The sequence below is a fragment of the Elgaria multicarinata genome, chromosome 20, assembly GCF_023053635.1.
Source record: "Elgaria multicarinata webbii isolate HBS135686 ecotype San Diego chromosome 20, rElgMul1.1.pri, whole genome shotgun sequence".
Taxonomy (NCBI): Eukaryota; Metazoa; Chordata; class Lepidosauria; order Squamata; family Anguidae; genus Elgaria; species Elgaria multicarinata.
This window is the reverse complement of record NC_086190.1, coordinates 14,573,345-14,586,798: the sequence shown is the minus strand read 5'-3', so window position 1 is coordinate 14,586,798 and position 13,454 is coordinate 14,573,345. Positions and strand designations below refer to the sequence as shown.

The 13,454-nt window shown below is 45.0% G+C and overlaps 1 protein-coding gene across 1 annotated transcript in view; it reads right to left on the bottom strand.

The window, feature by feature from the left end:
• Window positions 1–13,454, bottom strand: part of NOC2L (NOC2 like nucleolar associated transcriptional repressor) — an 83,425-nt gene that overhangs the window by 56,796 nt on the left and 13,175 nt on the right. The window contains exons 8-11 of the mRNA XM_063145058.1: window positions 12,060–12,170; window positions 11,162–11,275; window positions 9,411–9,599; window positions 1,198–1,337 (exon numbers count right to left, since the gene is read on the bottom strand). Coding sequence (XP_063001128.1) covers window positions 1,198–1,337; window positions 9,411–9,599; window positions 11,162–11,275; window positions 12,060–12,170 — 554 coding nt within the window. The remainder of the gene's footprint in view (window positions 1–1,197; window positions 1,338–9,410; window positions 9,600–11,161; window positions 11,276–12,059; window positions 12,171–13,454) is intronic.

Here is a 13,454-nt window from a genome sequence, read left to right as displayed (position 1 = left end):
TATGTTCCTTTACTCCTTTTTCCCCCTCTGTAAATAAACGTAACGCCAGCCAGGATCTCTTCTCGATCATCCCAGAGTGCAGCACACGGAATCATAGGCTCAAGTGACAGGAAGCCAGTTTCCGTCTGGACAGCAGGAAAAACATCCTGACTGTTAGAGTGGTACAACAATGGAACCAATGACCTAGGGAGGTCGTGGCCTCTCTCACACTAGAGACATTCAAGATGCAGCTGGACAGCCACCTCTCAGGGATGTTTTAAGGTGGATTCCTGCATTGAGCAGGGGGTTGGACTCAATGGCCTTATAGGCCCCTTCCAACTCTACGATTCTATGATTCTATGACCTCAAGAGTTAGCCTTGGTACTAAACCCAGAGCCTTCTGCTTGGTTAATTGCTACTGTTTAATATTTTAGGTTTGGGAACAGGGTGCAGAATTCTGAACCCCTATTCTCTAAGACTCAAATTTGTCCTGCAAAGGTCTTTGAGTCCCCTGGGCGTTAAGGAGTGTTGGTGTCGTGTTTCTCCAAACACTCCTGCTTTCAATGTGAGGCAAATGACTAGGCTTGCTAAGGAATCCACAAAGCTTTTATTACGCAACAACCGTTTCTTCTACCTGAGTAGAGTCTAACCTCTTGGAAAAGTCCCCCTAGGCAAAACTATGCAAACTAAGCAAGACAATTGTCTGTTGAAGAAGAATAGGAAGCCACTTCCCAAACACCGGTAACTTCAGAGCGCCTGGTACGGAGGCAGGTTCTGGCGTAATCAAACTGGCTTTCTCACACCTTCCTTCCACCCCGTGCGTTTGAGCTTCCAGCGGACCCTAGCTTGTCGGGACGCTCACCTCCGGAAGAAACCTCACTTCCCACTGAGTGTGTAGGATTTGACCTTGAGAAGATAAGCTCTGGAGAGGGCTGACTCCCAGCTGGGTCATCGCTCGTGAGAGCTTCTTCCCCCACTGGTACAGGCTGGCTGGTGTCTGGCGCTGCGTCTTCTAGTTCTGAATCTGATTGATTACCTGAAACATCTTCTCCCAAAACAGGGGCAGTAGGGTTAGCCATGACAGTTGGCAGCCTACGTACTAGATGGACCCTTGGTCTGGTCCAGCACAGCTCTTCTTATGCATTGATGAGAGCTAGGACAAAACCCTTCCTCATGAGCAACACAGAGGCCGAGCGCAAGAATTCCCCAGCTACTTACTTAATGCAGCCAATGATGACTTGGGTCAAAGGGTAGATCAACGGCTCCATGACATCACTAGGATAGATGGTGCTGAGGACCCGGCACCAAAAGTAGAGGCAGTGGACGTACTGCCAGTTGTACACTGACTGGTAGTTCTCCTACAAGGAAGGAGGGGCAGGGGAAAGCAAATGTGAAAAACATATCAAAACAGCCCCAAGTCCCCTTAATTAATTATTTCATTGCATTTATTTATTTACAATAAATGTTTAGATTTGAGATCTGTGGGAGGAGCCCTCCTCTGTGTCCCACCGACAGGAGACATACAGTATGGTGGGACATGGGAGAGGGCCTTCTCTGCTGTGGCACCCCGGTTGTGGAACGGCGCCCCCTTGGGGGACCGTCTGGTGCCAACGCTGGCTTCATTTCAGTGTCAAGTTAAAATATGGCTTCTTATCAAAGCCGTTGAGGGCTAATTTGCCTAAAGCTGCACATCGTTGTAATTGTTTAATTACTTTTAAATTTTCTACTGGTTTTAGCTTATTAATGTTTGATATGATTTCAGCTGTGTCCATTAGTTATTGTTTTATACCAGTGGTTCGCAATTAGCTAAGTACTGCAGACCCCTTGTTTTTCAAATGCCAAGCTATGGACCCCCTAATAATAATAATAATAATAATAATAATAATAATAATAATAATAAATTTATTTGTTACCCGCCTCTCCCTCTGGAGCGAGGTGGGGCACAACACAAATAAAAACACTACAACTAATTCAAACATTTAAAACCAGTGCATCATTAAAATCAGCACATCATTAAAAAAGGCATCTTAAAATTCAGCTGGGTAGGCCTGCCGGAAGAAATCAGTCTTTATGGCTTTCTTAAATTCTGGAAGACTGTTAAGTTGATGAATCTCTCCCGGCAAGCTGCCCATTGTGATATTTGTGATATTACCACGCAAAAATGACAATGATTTAGTTAGGAATATAAAGTCGAATTTAACTTTACTAATGTCTAGTTTACAATTGAACAAATTATGACATGTCTAGCAGCTACTAAACCTAAATGTGATGGGAGAAATCATGCCTCTTTTTGTCCCGAACAATCCCTTCCACATCCGGTTCAGTATTTCCTACTTTTAATCTCAAATCTGGATCAACACCGTGCCAATTTCTAGGCTTGTTCTTCACGTAACAACATGTCAAAAATGTTGGTTCACAAAGATATGTGGAACGAAAGGGAACTAGATGTTTCAAAGCTTTTTCACCTAACTTCTTATAATCAGGAAAAACCGTCACCCAGAATTGGTCCAGTCTGTATTCTTTGAAAAATGATTTCAATGAACCATCACAAGTCACGTCAACAAGTGCATCTCGCTCTTCCGCAGAGAGAGTTGTTAGTTGTACATCACCACATTCAAAAGGATTCCTTCTCCATGAGTTTTCAGGATTAGGTGCAAGGAAGTAATCTCTGAAGCTAGTCGCTAAATCACGCAGGTGCTCAGTGATATTATATTTTACTTCTGGTAGGAATTCGTCATCAGTGGACTCCAGAAATGAATGGTGAATATGTGAATGGTGCCACAGACCCCCTGGGTGGGTTACGTGGACCCACTGGGGTCCACGGACCACCAATTGGGAACCCCTGTTTTATACTGTTAGATTTTATCTCTACACTGCCGTGTGATCCAAATGAAAAAGCAGGATACAAATGTTTTTAATAAAACAAATACCATATTTACACAGCTCCACATCTAAAGAGATTTAATTGTAAAATTGCTACTAGCAATCCTACAAACGAACTAAATTCATGTCATTATTTTAGATTATAAGCACATTGGAGCAGGAATCTGTTATTTTTGCATTTCTTAAATAAACTTTAAAAAAGTCCAAAATGTTACCCAAAAAGGGAGGGACTATAGATTTTACTGCCACCTGGGGGCGCTGGTCCTTTTCGTAATAAAGTTCTTTTTTACTTTACCAAAATGAGGTAGAAATCCCTTAATCTCCTCATTCATAACATACCCATGTTGGTAAAGAGTTGCTTTGTCCCAACACCCATCCACAGTCCTACAAGGGGTCATCCCATGAAACTGATTGGTGTGAGATCCAAGACAAATAAAAGGAAGGACTTCTTCACACAGCGCAGAGTTAAATTATGGAACTCACTGCCACAAGATGTAGTGATGGACACCAATCTGGATGGCTTCAAAAGGGGGTTGGATAAATCCCTGGAGGTAAAGGCTATCCATGGCTACTAGCCCTGATGGCTTTGTGCTATCTCCAGTATTCGAGGCAGTAAGCCTGTGTGCCCCAGTTGCTGGGGAACATGGGTGGGAGGGTGCTGTTGCACCATGTCCTGCTTGTTCATTCCTGGCCGATGGCTGGTTGGCCACTGTGTGAACAGAGTGCTGGACTAGGTGGACCCTTGGTCTGATCCAGCATCAGGACACTTCTTATGTTCTTATCTTCATCCACCCATATCTATCCAACTCATAATATGTTCCTAGCCCGAAAAGCAGAAGTACATGTGATAATTTCAATCATATTCTGCCCCTGTTTACTCTTATGTCCAATTCCCCCGGCTCTTCAGCCACTGTCTCTCTTGGATTTATTTTTACACTGTAAACTCCTTGGGGCAGAGACCTGTCAAACCTGTTCTTTGTAAAGTGCCATATACATTGCGCTATGGAAATAACAACAAGAAACAATATTAAGGTCTGGAAAGGGGCTATCCTGAAATCTGGTTAAAGGTACAATCCTATGCATGTTTACACAGATAAAACTGGAGAAAATAAAGACAAACCAGCAATTAAATGGATTACTGAAGTTCTGGTGCACTAGGCTAGGTTACCAAATCAACCCAATGCTAACCTTGTTGAAATCAAAACTTATGTTTGTGTATGGAGGAGAATTATGAGTGTTGTAGGACTTTTTTTCTGCCTAAATGTGCATAGGATCGCACCTTAAGTTCTGTATTGAAATGTGTTACCATCTGGGGTGTCTTACGCCCCAACATTACAAGCTTTTAGGAAGTCCTCAAAGACATGCCTGTTTTCTGCTTTCCCCCAGAATGTTTTACAGGAATGCTCTTGGGCTTTTAGCTGCAATTGTGTTTCAGACTTTACTACCATCTGAGCTGGATGTATTAATGTTGTTGTTGTGTTAATTTCATTATTTTTTTTATGCTTTTATCAATCGATAGGATTTTATTGTAAGAACATAAAAAGTGCCACGCTGGATCAGACCAAGGGTCCATCTAGTCCAGGACTTTGTACACACAGTGGCCAACCAGGGATGAACAAGCAGGACATGGTGCAACAGCACCCTCCCACCCATGTTCCCCAGCAACTGGGGCACACAGGCTCACTGCCTCAAATACTGGAGATAGCACAAAGCCATCAGGGCTAGTAGCCATGGATAGCCTTTGCCTCCAGGAATTTATCCAGCCCCCTTTTAAAGCCATCCACATTAGTGGCCATCACTACATCTTGTGGCAGTGAGTTCCATAATTTAACTATGAACTGGGTGAAGAAGTCCTTCCTTTTATTTGTCCTGAATCTCCCACCAATCAGTTTTACGGGATGTTCCCTTTTGGTTCTAGTATTTTGAGAGAGGGAGAAAAATGTCTCCCTATCCATCCACACCGTGCATAATTTTGTACACCTCAATCGTGTCTCCCCTTAGCCTCCTTTTTTTCCAAGCTAAACAGTCCCGGCTGATGTAACCTTCCCTCGTAGGGGAGATGCCCCAGCCCCTTAATCATTCTAGTTGCCCTTCTCTGCACTTTTTCCAGCTCTACAATATCCGTAGAGGATTTTATCAGGAAGGACGTCTCCACACAGTGCATAGTGAAGCTACGGGATTTGCTGCTTTTATCTAGTACTTATTTAAAACAGTTGTATCCCGCCCTATATCACTAGGATTTCAGGGCAGCGTACAGATAAAATGATACAATATAAAACAATAAATATACACAGCTAAAAACAAATTAAGCCATTAATCAAGCTAAAACCAGGACAGAATTTAAAAGCATTAAAACCAATTAAAACAGTTTAAACAATGTGCAACCTTGGCGAATTTAGCCATCAAAGGCTTTGTTAAAAAAACATGTTTTACTTGGCGTCGGAATAAAGTCAGCGTTGGCGCCGGTCGGGCTTCCAAGGGGAGGGCATTCCACAGCCGGGGTGCTGCCACGGAGAAAGCCCTCTCTCATGTCCCACACCACAGCATATGTCTTGCTATCACAAGATGTGGTGATGGCCACCATTTTGGATGGCTTTAAAAGGGGGTTGGATAAATTCCTGGTGGAGAAGGCTATCCATGGCTACCAGCCCTGAGGGTTATGTGCTACCTCCCGTATCCCAGGCATTAAGCCTGTGTGCACCAGTTGCTGGGGAACATGGGCGGGAGGGTGCTGTTGCACCATGTCCTGCTTTGTTGGTCCCTGGCCGACGGCTGGTTGGCCACTGTGTGATCAGAGAGCTGAACTAGATCCTCCCAGAGTACGGGACACGAAATAACGGGCTCAAGTTAAAGGAAGCCAGATTTCAGCTGGACATCAGGAAAAACTTCCTGACTGTTAGAGCAGTACAACTATGGAATCAGTTACCTAGGGAGGTTGTGGGCTCTCCCACACTAGAGGCCTTCAAGAGACAGCTAGACAAGCATCTGTCGGGGATGCTTTAGGGTGGATTCCTGCACTGAGCAGGGGGTTGGACTCGATGGCCTTGTAGGCCCCTTCCAACTCTGCTATTCTATGATTCTATGACCCTTGGTCTGATCCAGCAGGGCTCTTCTGATGTTCTTAGGTAAGCCGCCTTGTGAGAGCTTTCACACTTAAAAGGTGGTCTACATGATGGCTGGGGAATGCTGGGAGTTTTTTCCCGCTCTACACCTTTTCCTGTCAGTGCCACTTATTTCTCCTATTGCTACGTGTGTGCTTTTAATTGCATTTTTAATCGTTAAGTGTTTTTACGTGACGTTCTAAGGAAGACTGCATTTTCAGCCTGGATTTTATAGTTCGTCCCCCTTGAGCGCCCGTGTTTTGGGGCGGAAAGGTGGCGTATAAATTAAGTAAATGAATGTGTTTCTTTTTCACCTCCCTGTACCTCCCAACCCTGGCCTGGTTTTCATGTATTTATTAGATGAAATAATATATTCATCTATATATTATATTGTATTTTGTACTATGGTTTTATACTGTTGTTTTATACTTCGAATGTTTTTAATTTTTGTGAACCGCCCAGAGCTCCGGCTATTGGGCGGTATAGAAATTAATTAAATAAATAAATAAAACGAACGTATTTACTCTCAGGATGGGTGGATTTGCGTCAGTCGGGGCTGATAAAATCTAATCTGAGGCCACCTCGCTTTAAACCACCCTGTCCTACTGTGGAACTAACTGGATTTGGGTTCTGTCTGGATCAGGGCTGAGGGTATGACAAGCCAAGGTGATCCAATTAAGGGCCCAGACTTTGGCGGTCTCTCCTCAAGCTTATTCACAACGTCGGGACATCTTTGCGGTGGTGTTAGGGGACAGTTTAACAGAGCAACCAACCCCGGCAAGCGTCAGGGGTGTAACCAAACCACTAATCTGTGCAGGTTTTGTTTTCTTTGAACGCACGAAAAGGAGGGGATTAGCTATTTGTCTGGGATTAGTGCGCGTCAGACTGGATGAGACCCAATCTGGAGATTGTGGGGCCGGGGGGGGGGGGATTAATTTCCTGCCCCCCCCATCTCTCTTCTCCTCCAAAAAGAATGGTAACAAGGAATGGGCAGGGTGGAGAAAAACAGGGGCAAACAACAGGTTGAAGAGAAGGAGACAGGAGTGGGGGGGGGAAGTGGGGAGATGTCTAATCTTCTTTGCCAATTTTAGGAATACGATGAAATGCAGATTTCATGGCTGCAGAAGATGGGCTAAAGAAGGAGGCTGTTATCGTGGCGATGGAGATGCAGGGACAGACAAACGAAAAAAACAAATAAACAAAATGGCCGCCTCTCTCCCCTAGAAGGTGGCGGGACGTGGTTTCTCTCTTGCTCAACCACATCCTGAGGAAACAACGATTCTCGTATGTTTGTGTTACACGGGGTCCTTCAATTTATTCTAGGCCCCAGAGAAGAGCAGCCGTAAATGGCCCATTCCTGTTTTTTAAGACTGTTTTAACAGGCTTTCTTGACCAAACCAAAGGTTCATCTAATAGGGTGACCCTATGAAAAGGAGGACTGGGCTCTTGTATCTTTAACAGTTGCATAGAAAAGGGAATTTCAGCAGGTGTCATTTGTATATGTGGAGAACCTGGTGAAATTCCCTCTTTGTCACAACAGTTAAAGCTGCAGAAGCCCTGTCCTCCATTTCATATGGTCACCCTACTCGGTGCGGTTTGCTTCCATCTTAAAAGAGGAATATTGCCTAGGGTGACCATATGGAAAGGAGGACAGTGCTCCTGTATCTTTAACAGTTTTATTGAAAAGGGAATTTCAGCAAGTGTCATTTGTATATGTGGAGAACCTGGTGAAATTCCCTCTTCATCACAACAGTTAAAGCTGCAGGAGCTATACTACAGTGACCAGATTTAAAAGAGGGCAGGGCACCTGCAGCTTTAATTGGTGTGATGAAGAGGGAATTTCACCAGGTTCCCCATATATACAAATGACACCTGTTGAAATTTCCTTTTCAATACAACTGTTAAAGATACAGCAGCCCTGTCCTCCTTTTCATAGGGTCACCCTACATCTAGTCCAGAGTGGGTGACTGCAGGACGTCCGGGAGCCATTTTCGCGCCCCCACCCCACAGGCCACACTTGTTAAGGAGGAAATAAATAAATGAGAGCCAGTATGGTGTAATGGTCAGAGTGTTAGACTGGGAGACCCAGATTCAAGTCTACACTCAGGACGACTTTGGGGCAGTCACTGACTCTCAGCCTCATTTACCTCACAGGGTTGTCGTGAGGATAACATGAAGAAGAGGAGGGTTCTATAAATCACCTGGAGTTCCTTCCAAGAGGAAGGAAGGCAGGATATAAATGGAATCATGAAAGTAATTTAAAAATGAGCGACATTTTAAATAAATAAACGAAATTTTAAAAATGAACAGTAATTCAGCAGCAAACCACCCGGTAGCGCACAGCAGCACTAAAAGGGTGTAATTTAACTTGTTTACAAGCTAAATTTGAGCCTTTTAGTACTCCTTAGCAACCATAGAGCACCACGTTGTCTGTTTGTTTTTAATTAAAATTCGGGGCTTCATGGGTGTGTGTGGGGGAAGCCATGCGTGCAGGTGTGACTTACATGTTGGTTCTAACATCCAAAGCACTAAACAGCTTGGGGCCAGGTTATTTGAAGAAATGCCTCCTCCCATATGTACCTACCCGGACCTTAAGATCATCTACAGGGGCCCTTCTCCGTGAGCCCCTACCAAAGGAAGTGAGGCAGGTGGCTACTAGGAGCAGGGCCTTCTCTGCTGTGGCACCCTGGCTGTGGGACGAGCTCCCCAGAGAGGTCCGCCTGGCGACTACACTGTACTCCTTTCGTCGCCAGCTGAAGACCTTTTTATTCTCTCAGTATATGAACACCTATTATTATTATTATTATTATTATTATTATTAATTTATATAGCACCATCACTGTACATGGTGCTGTACAGAGTAAAACAGTAAATAGCAAGACTCTGCCGCATAGGCTTTAAATTTAACTTAAATTTAAACTTTGCTGCTTTAATTCCATATTTTAACTTATATTAACTTGTTTTATTATGGTTTTAATTTTTGTGAACCCACCCAGAGAGCTTCGGCTATTGGGCGGTATAAAAATGTAATAAATAAATAAATAAATATCCGTTTCTGCTGCGTGGTTTTATCCTGGTTGCGCTTTTAATATTGTATTTTGTATTTGGGTTTTTAGACTGTTGGTTGTTTTGTTGTGCTTTTCATGGTTTTAATTTTTGTGAACCCGCCCAGAGAGCTTCGGCTATTGGGCGGTATAAAAATGTAAAAAATAAGTAAGATGTTGCCCAACCCTGATCTAATCTTTCATCCTGCTCCCAAAAGCAGCCGGCCTCTGGAAAGCCCACAAGCACTGAATTAAAGTACTGCTCTTTCCTGTTCTTTGCTCCGTAACAAATACTATTTAGAGGTATACTACCTTGGGACATGGAGGCTCTACTGAACTACCATGGCTAACAGGAACCTTTGGGTACAGAGACCACGCACGTGCGTCGCTCTCCTAAACTCACCTTCTTCTTCATGGTCATGGCGCTGCGCAGGTGAATAGCCAACTGGCGGATGTAGATGAAGGCGTGCTGGTAGGAGACGCATGGGTCAAGAGCGTACATTTCCGTCAGAGTCCGCTGCATGAAGTTGATCATGGGAAGCGCGTTGGGGGAAGTGAATCTGGAGTTCTTCACGTAGGAAATATACATTTGCTGGAAGGGTAGAGGAAACAAAATGGAAGCAACAATATTTATTCAACGCCGCTGGGCTTCAACAACTCTCCCCTGCCACCATTAGACCCACAGAGACTGGGTTCGCACAACACGCTAACCCACACTCAAGTGATTGAGTGTGGGTTGTTGAACCGTGGGTTGTTTGAACCATGGGTTACTGCGTTGTCTGAAACCAGGACATTGTCCACGTTTATTTATTTATTATTTATTACATTTATATACCGCCCCATAGCCAAAGCTCTCTGGGCTGTTTACAAAAGTTAAAACATTCAAAACAAATATACAAAATTCAAACCATCAAAACAATATCCTTTCAAAACAACTATTCTGGGGTGAGTTAAAAAACAAACTCAGCACATGTTGTTAACTGCCTGGGAGAAAAGTCTTGACCTGGCGCCGAAAAGGTAACAATGTTGGCGCCAGGCGAGCCTCGTTGGGGAGATCATTCCACAATTGGGGGGCCACCACTGAAAAGGCCCTCTCCCTTCTTGCCATCCTCCAAGCTTCCCTCGGAGCAGGCACTCGGAGGAGGACCTTAGATGTTGAGCACAGTGTACGGGTAGGTTTATGTCGGGAGAGGCGATCCATCAGGTATTGTGGTCCCAAGCCGTGTAGGGCTTTATAGGTTAACTTCGAGGCTCGACTTCTGCAATGCCCTCTACATAGGGCTACCTTTGTGCCTAGTCCAGAAACTTCAACTAGTCCAAAATATGGCAGCCAGGTTGGTCACCGGTACACCTAGGGGTGACCACATTACACCAGTCTTAAAAACCCTTCACTGGCTGCCAATTAGTTTCCGGGCAAAGTAGAACGTGTTGGTTATCACCTTTAAAGCCCTACGTGGTTTGGGTCCAGGCTACCTGCGGGATCGCCTTCTCCCATACAATCCGGCCCGCACACTCAGGTCCTCTGGGAAGAATCTACTTCAGTCAGCCAAAATTAGGCTGATGGGTATTACCCAGAGGACCTTCTCTTCTGCTGCTCCCAGACTGTGGAATAGCCTGCCAGAGGAGAATAGTCAGCTTGACAGTCTTTTCGCGTTCAAGAAAGCTATCAAGACTGATCTCTTTCGTCAGGCCTATCCCGTGGAATTTTAGGATACTTTTAAGATGCTTTTAGGATGCTTTTAACAGTGTATACTATGTTTTTAATCAGTATTTTGTGTATTTTATGCTTGTTGTTTCCCGGCTTCGATCCAATCGGAGAGGCGGGTAAGAAATAAATTATTATTATTATTTTATTATTCTTATTAACCATGCAGTGGGGCTCATTTTTCTCCGACAAGCCACCTTCACAGCCCACGGCTTGCTCAGAATGGTAGAACATCGGCTTTGCCTGCAGAAGCTCCAAGGTTTGACCCCCGGCGTGTCCAGAGAAAAGGACCTTGGGAAGCGAAGCGGAGAATCGTTCTCGCACAAGGATTCGTGCACAGGAGCCTGTCAATCGTCAGAGACGATAGAGGGCTGTAATGGGCCGATGGCCCTTCAAGAGCGTGTAAAGCAACTGTACATACTTCATAAGGCTTCCTGGCACCACCTTACCTTGAGGATCGTGTTCAAGTAGATGTCTTTTTTGTGGCGGCAGATCTTATTAAGGACCAGGAAAGCCAGCACCCTTACGGTTTCCTCACCTGTGCTCCAGAGACGGGTGGCTTGCTAAAAGAAGGAGGAGAAAGAAGAGAAGAACAAGAAAGGAGGAGAAGAAAAAGAAGAACCGATAAGAAATGCACACATAGAGCAAACAGGCAGCCCAGCCCACCCAACAGATTCCATCCGACCCCTTTGTACTGCCGTAATAAATAATTTTGTGGCCATTGACCCAGCATCTGAGAATGATCAGGGGTCTGGAAACAAAGCCCTACGAAGAGGGACTGAAGGAACTGGGCAGGTTTAGCCTGAAGAAGAGAAGATTGAGGGGAGACATGAGAGCACTCTTCAAATACTTAAAAGGTTGTCACACAGAGAAGGGCCAGGATCTCTTCTCGATCCTCCCAGATTGCAGGACACGGAATCATGGGCTCAAGTGACAGGAAGCCACATTCTGGCTGGACATCAGGAAAAACGTCCTGACTGTTAGAGCAGTATGACAGTGGAATCAATTACCGAGGGAGGTTGTGGGCTCTCCCACACTAGAAGCCTTCAAGAGGCAGCTGGACAGCCCTCTGTCAGGGATGCTTTCAGGTGGATTCCTTCCAACTCTACAATTCTATGATTTGCTTCTGGGCCCAACTAGAGGAACTCTCATTTACCGTGGAAGGAGGGATGCAGAACCGCTTTCCGCTGAAAGAGGAATAGCTTTCGGCGGGCCACGTTCCAGTGGTGGGCGGGGCCAAGACCGAAGGGGTGTAGCCAAAGCCAAAAGAGGTGGGGCTAACATACAAGCACCCAGCATATTTTAGCTTAAATCTCTTACTGCCAGTAACTAAGCCTTAGAACTCACCTTCAGGAGCATCCGGCACTGCTTTGGGAAAGCCAAATAATAAGGCACAATGGAGTTGACGTGCTGGAGGACGGCAGCTCCCACGGAAGCTTCCGTTAAGCACGACAGGAGCTGAGAAAGAAGGCGGAACCAATATTAAAATCTTCACAGGGCCCAAAGGACTTGGCACCTTTTAAAATCTACCTTAAGAGCCCAATCCTATGCATGTTCAGACAGAAAAAAAGTCCTACAACTCCCAGCACGCCCCAGCCAGCATGCTGGGAATTGTAGGACGTTTTTTCTGTCTGAACATGTATACGACTGCATCCTAAGCTGGTTAGCTCACAGATTCCCGTCCTGCCACAAATACCGGAGTTCATAAAGGCCCCATTCAGAAGACACCTTAAACCATGGCTTTAACCACGGTGAATAAAGCAAAAAGTGGTTAAAGCCGTGGTTTAAGGTGTCTCCTGAACACGGCCCGGCTTTCTGGCTTAACCACCATGGTTATAGCCATAGTTTAAGGTGTCTTCTGAACACGGCCCGGCTTTCTGGCTTAACCACTGTGGTTAAAGCCGTGATTTAAGGTGTCTTCTGAACGGGGCCTTTGTCTGGTGAAGGTATCTCAGATGTTTGTACACATTTTTGGAGTGTCCTTTTGATTGACCTAATGAAGGTATTACGCTAATATGAATTTTGGATTTTTTCTGACAGCCAACACAGCTACCTTTGCTTTCAGTTCCACAAGGGCATCGAGCCAAATCAGACTTTGGGCTTAGCCATAACTGAGATCTCAAACCATGGTTTAAGCTTCCAAACCTACCACAGGCAAACCATGGTTTAGAGCAGAAGTTTTGGACTTCAACTCCCAGCATTCTTGACCATTGGCCATGCTGGCAGGGGCTTCTGGGAGTTGAAGTCCAAAATCAGAACCTACCTTCTGCCCACCCTTGGTTTAGACCTCGAGGTCTGCTTTTGCTTTCTTCCAGAAACCCTAACTATAGTTTATCAATTCAGATATCATGTTAAATTATCGTCAGCCCAAACCATGGTTTGCAAACCTGTTCCAAACCCTAGTTCTGATCCTATCATACCGACCTATCACAAACCACAGTTTGTCAATTCAAAAGACGTTGACCCTGTTCAGATGACACACTAAGCCACAGTGGTTAAGCTTTTTGAGCTAAACATGATGGGTTAGCGTGCCATGTGAACCATGACTTAGCATGTCGGGTGACCCATTCCTAACCATGGTGGCTACATAAGGAAAGGAAAGGAAAGGAAAGGAACCTCCCATGCAAGCACTGAGTCATTACTGACTCTTGGAGGGACGCCAGCTTTCGCTGACGTTTTCTTAGCAGGCCTTATAGCGGGGTGGTTTGCCGTTGCCTTCCCCGGCCATGATTACCTTTCCCC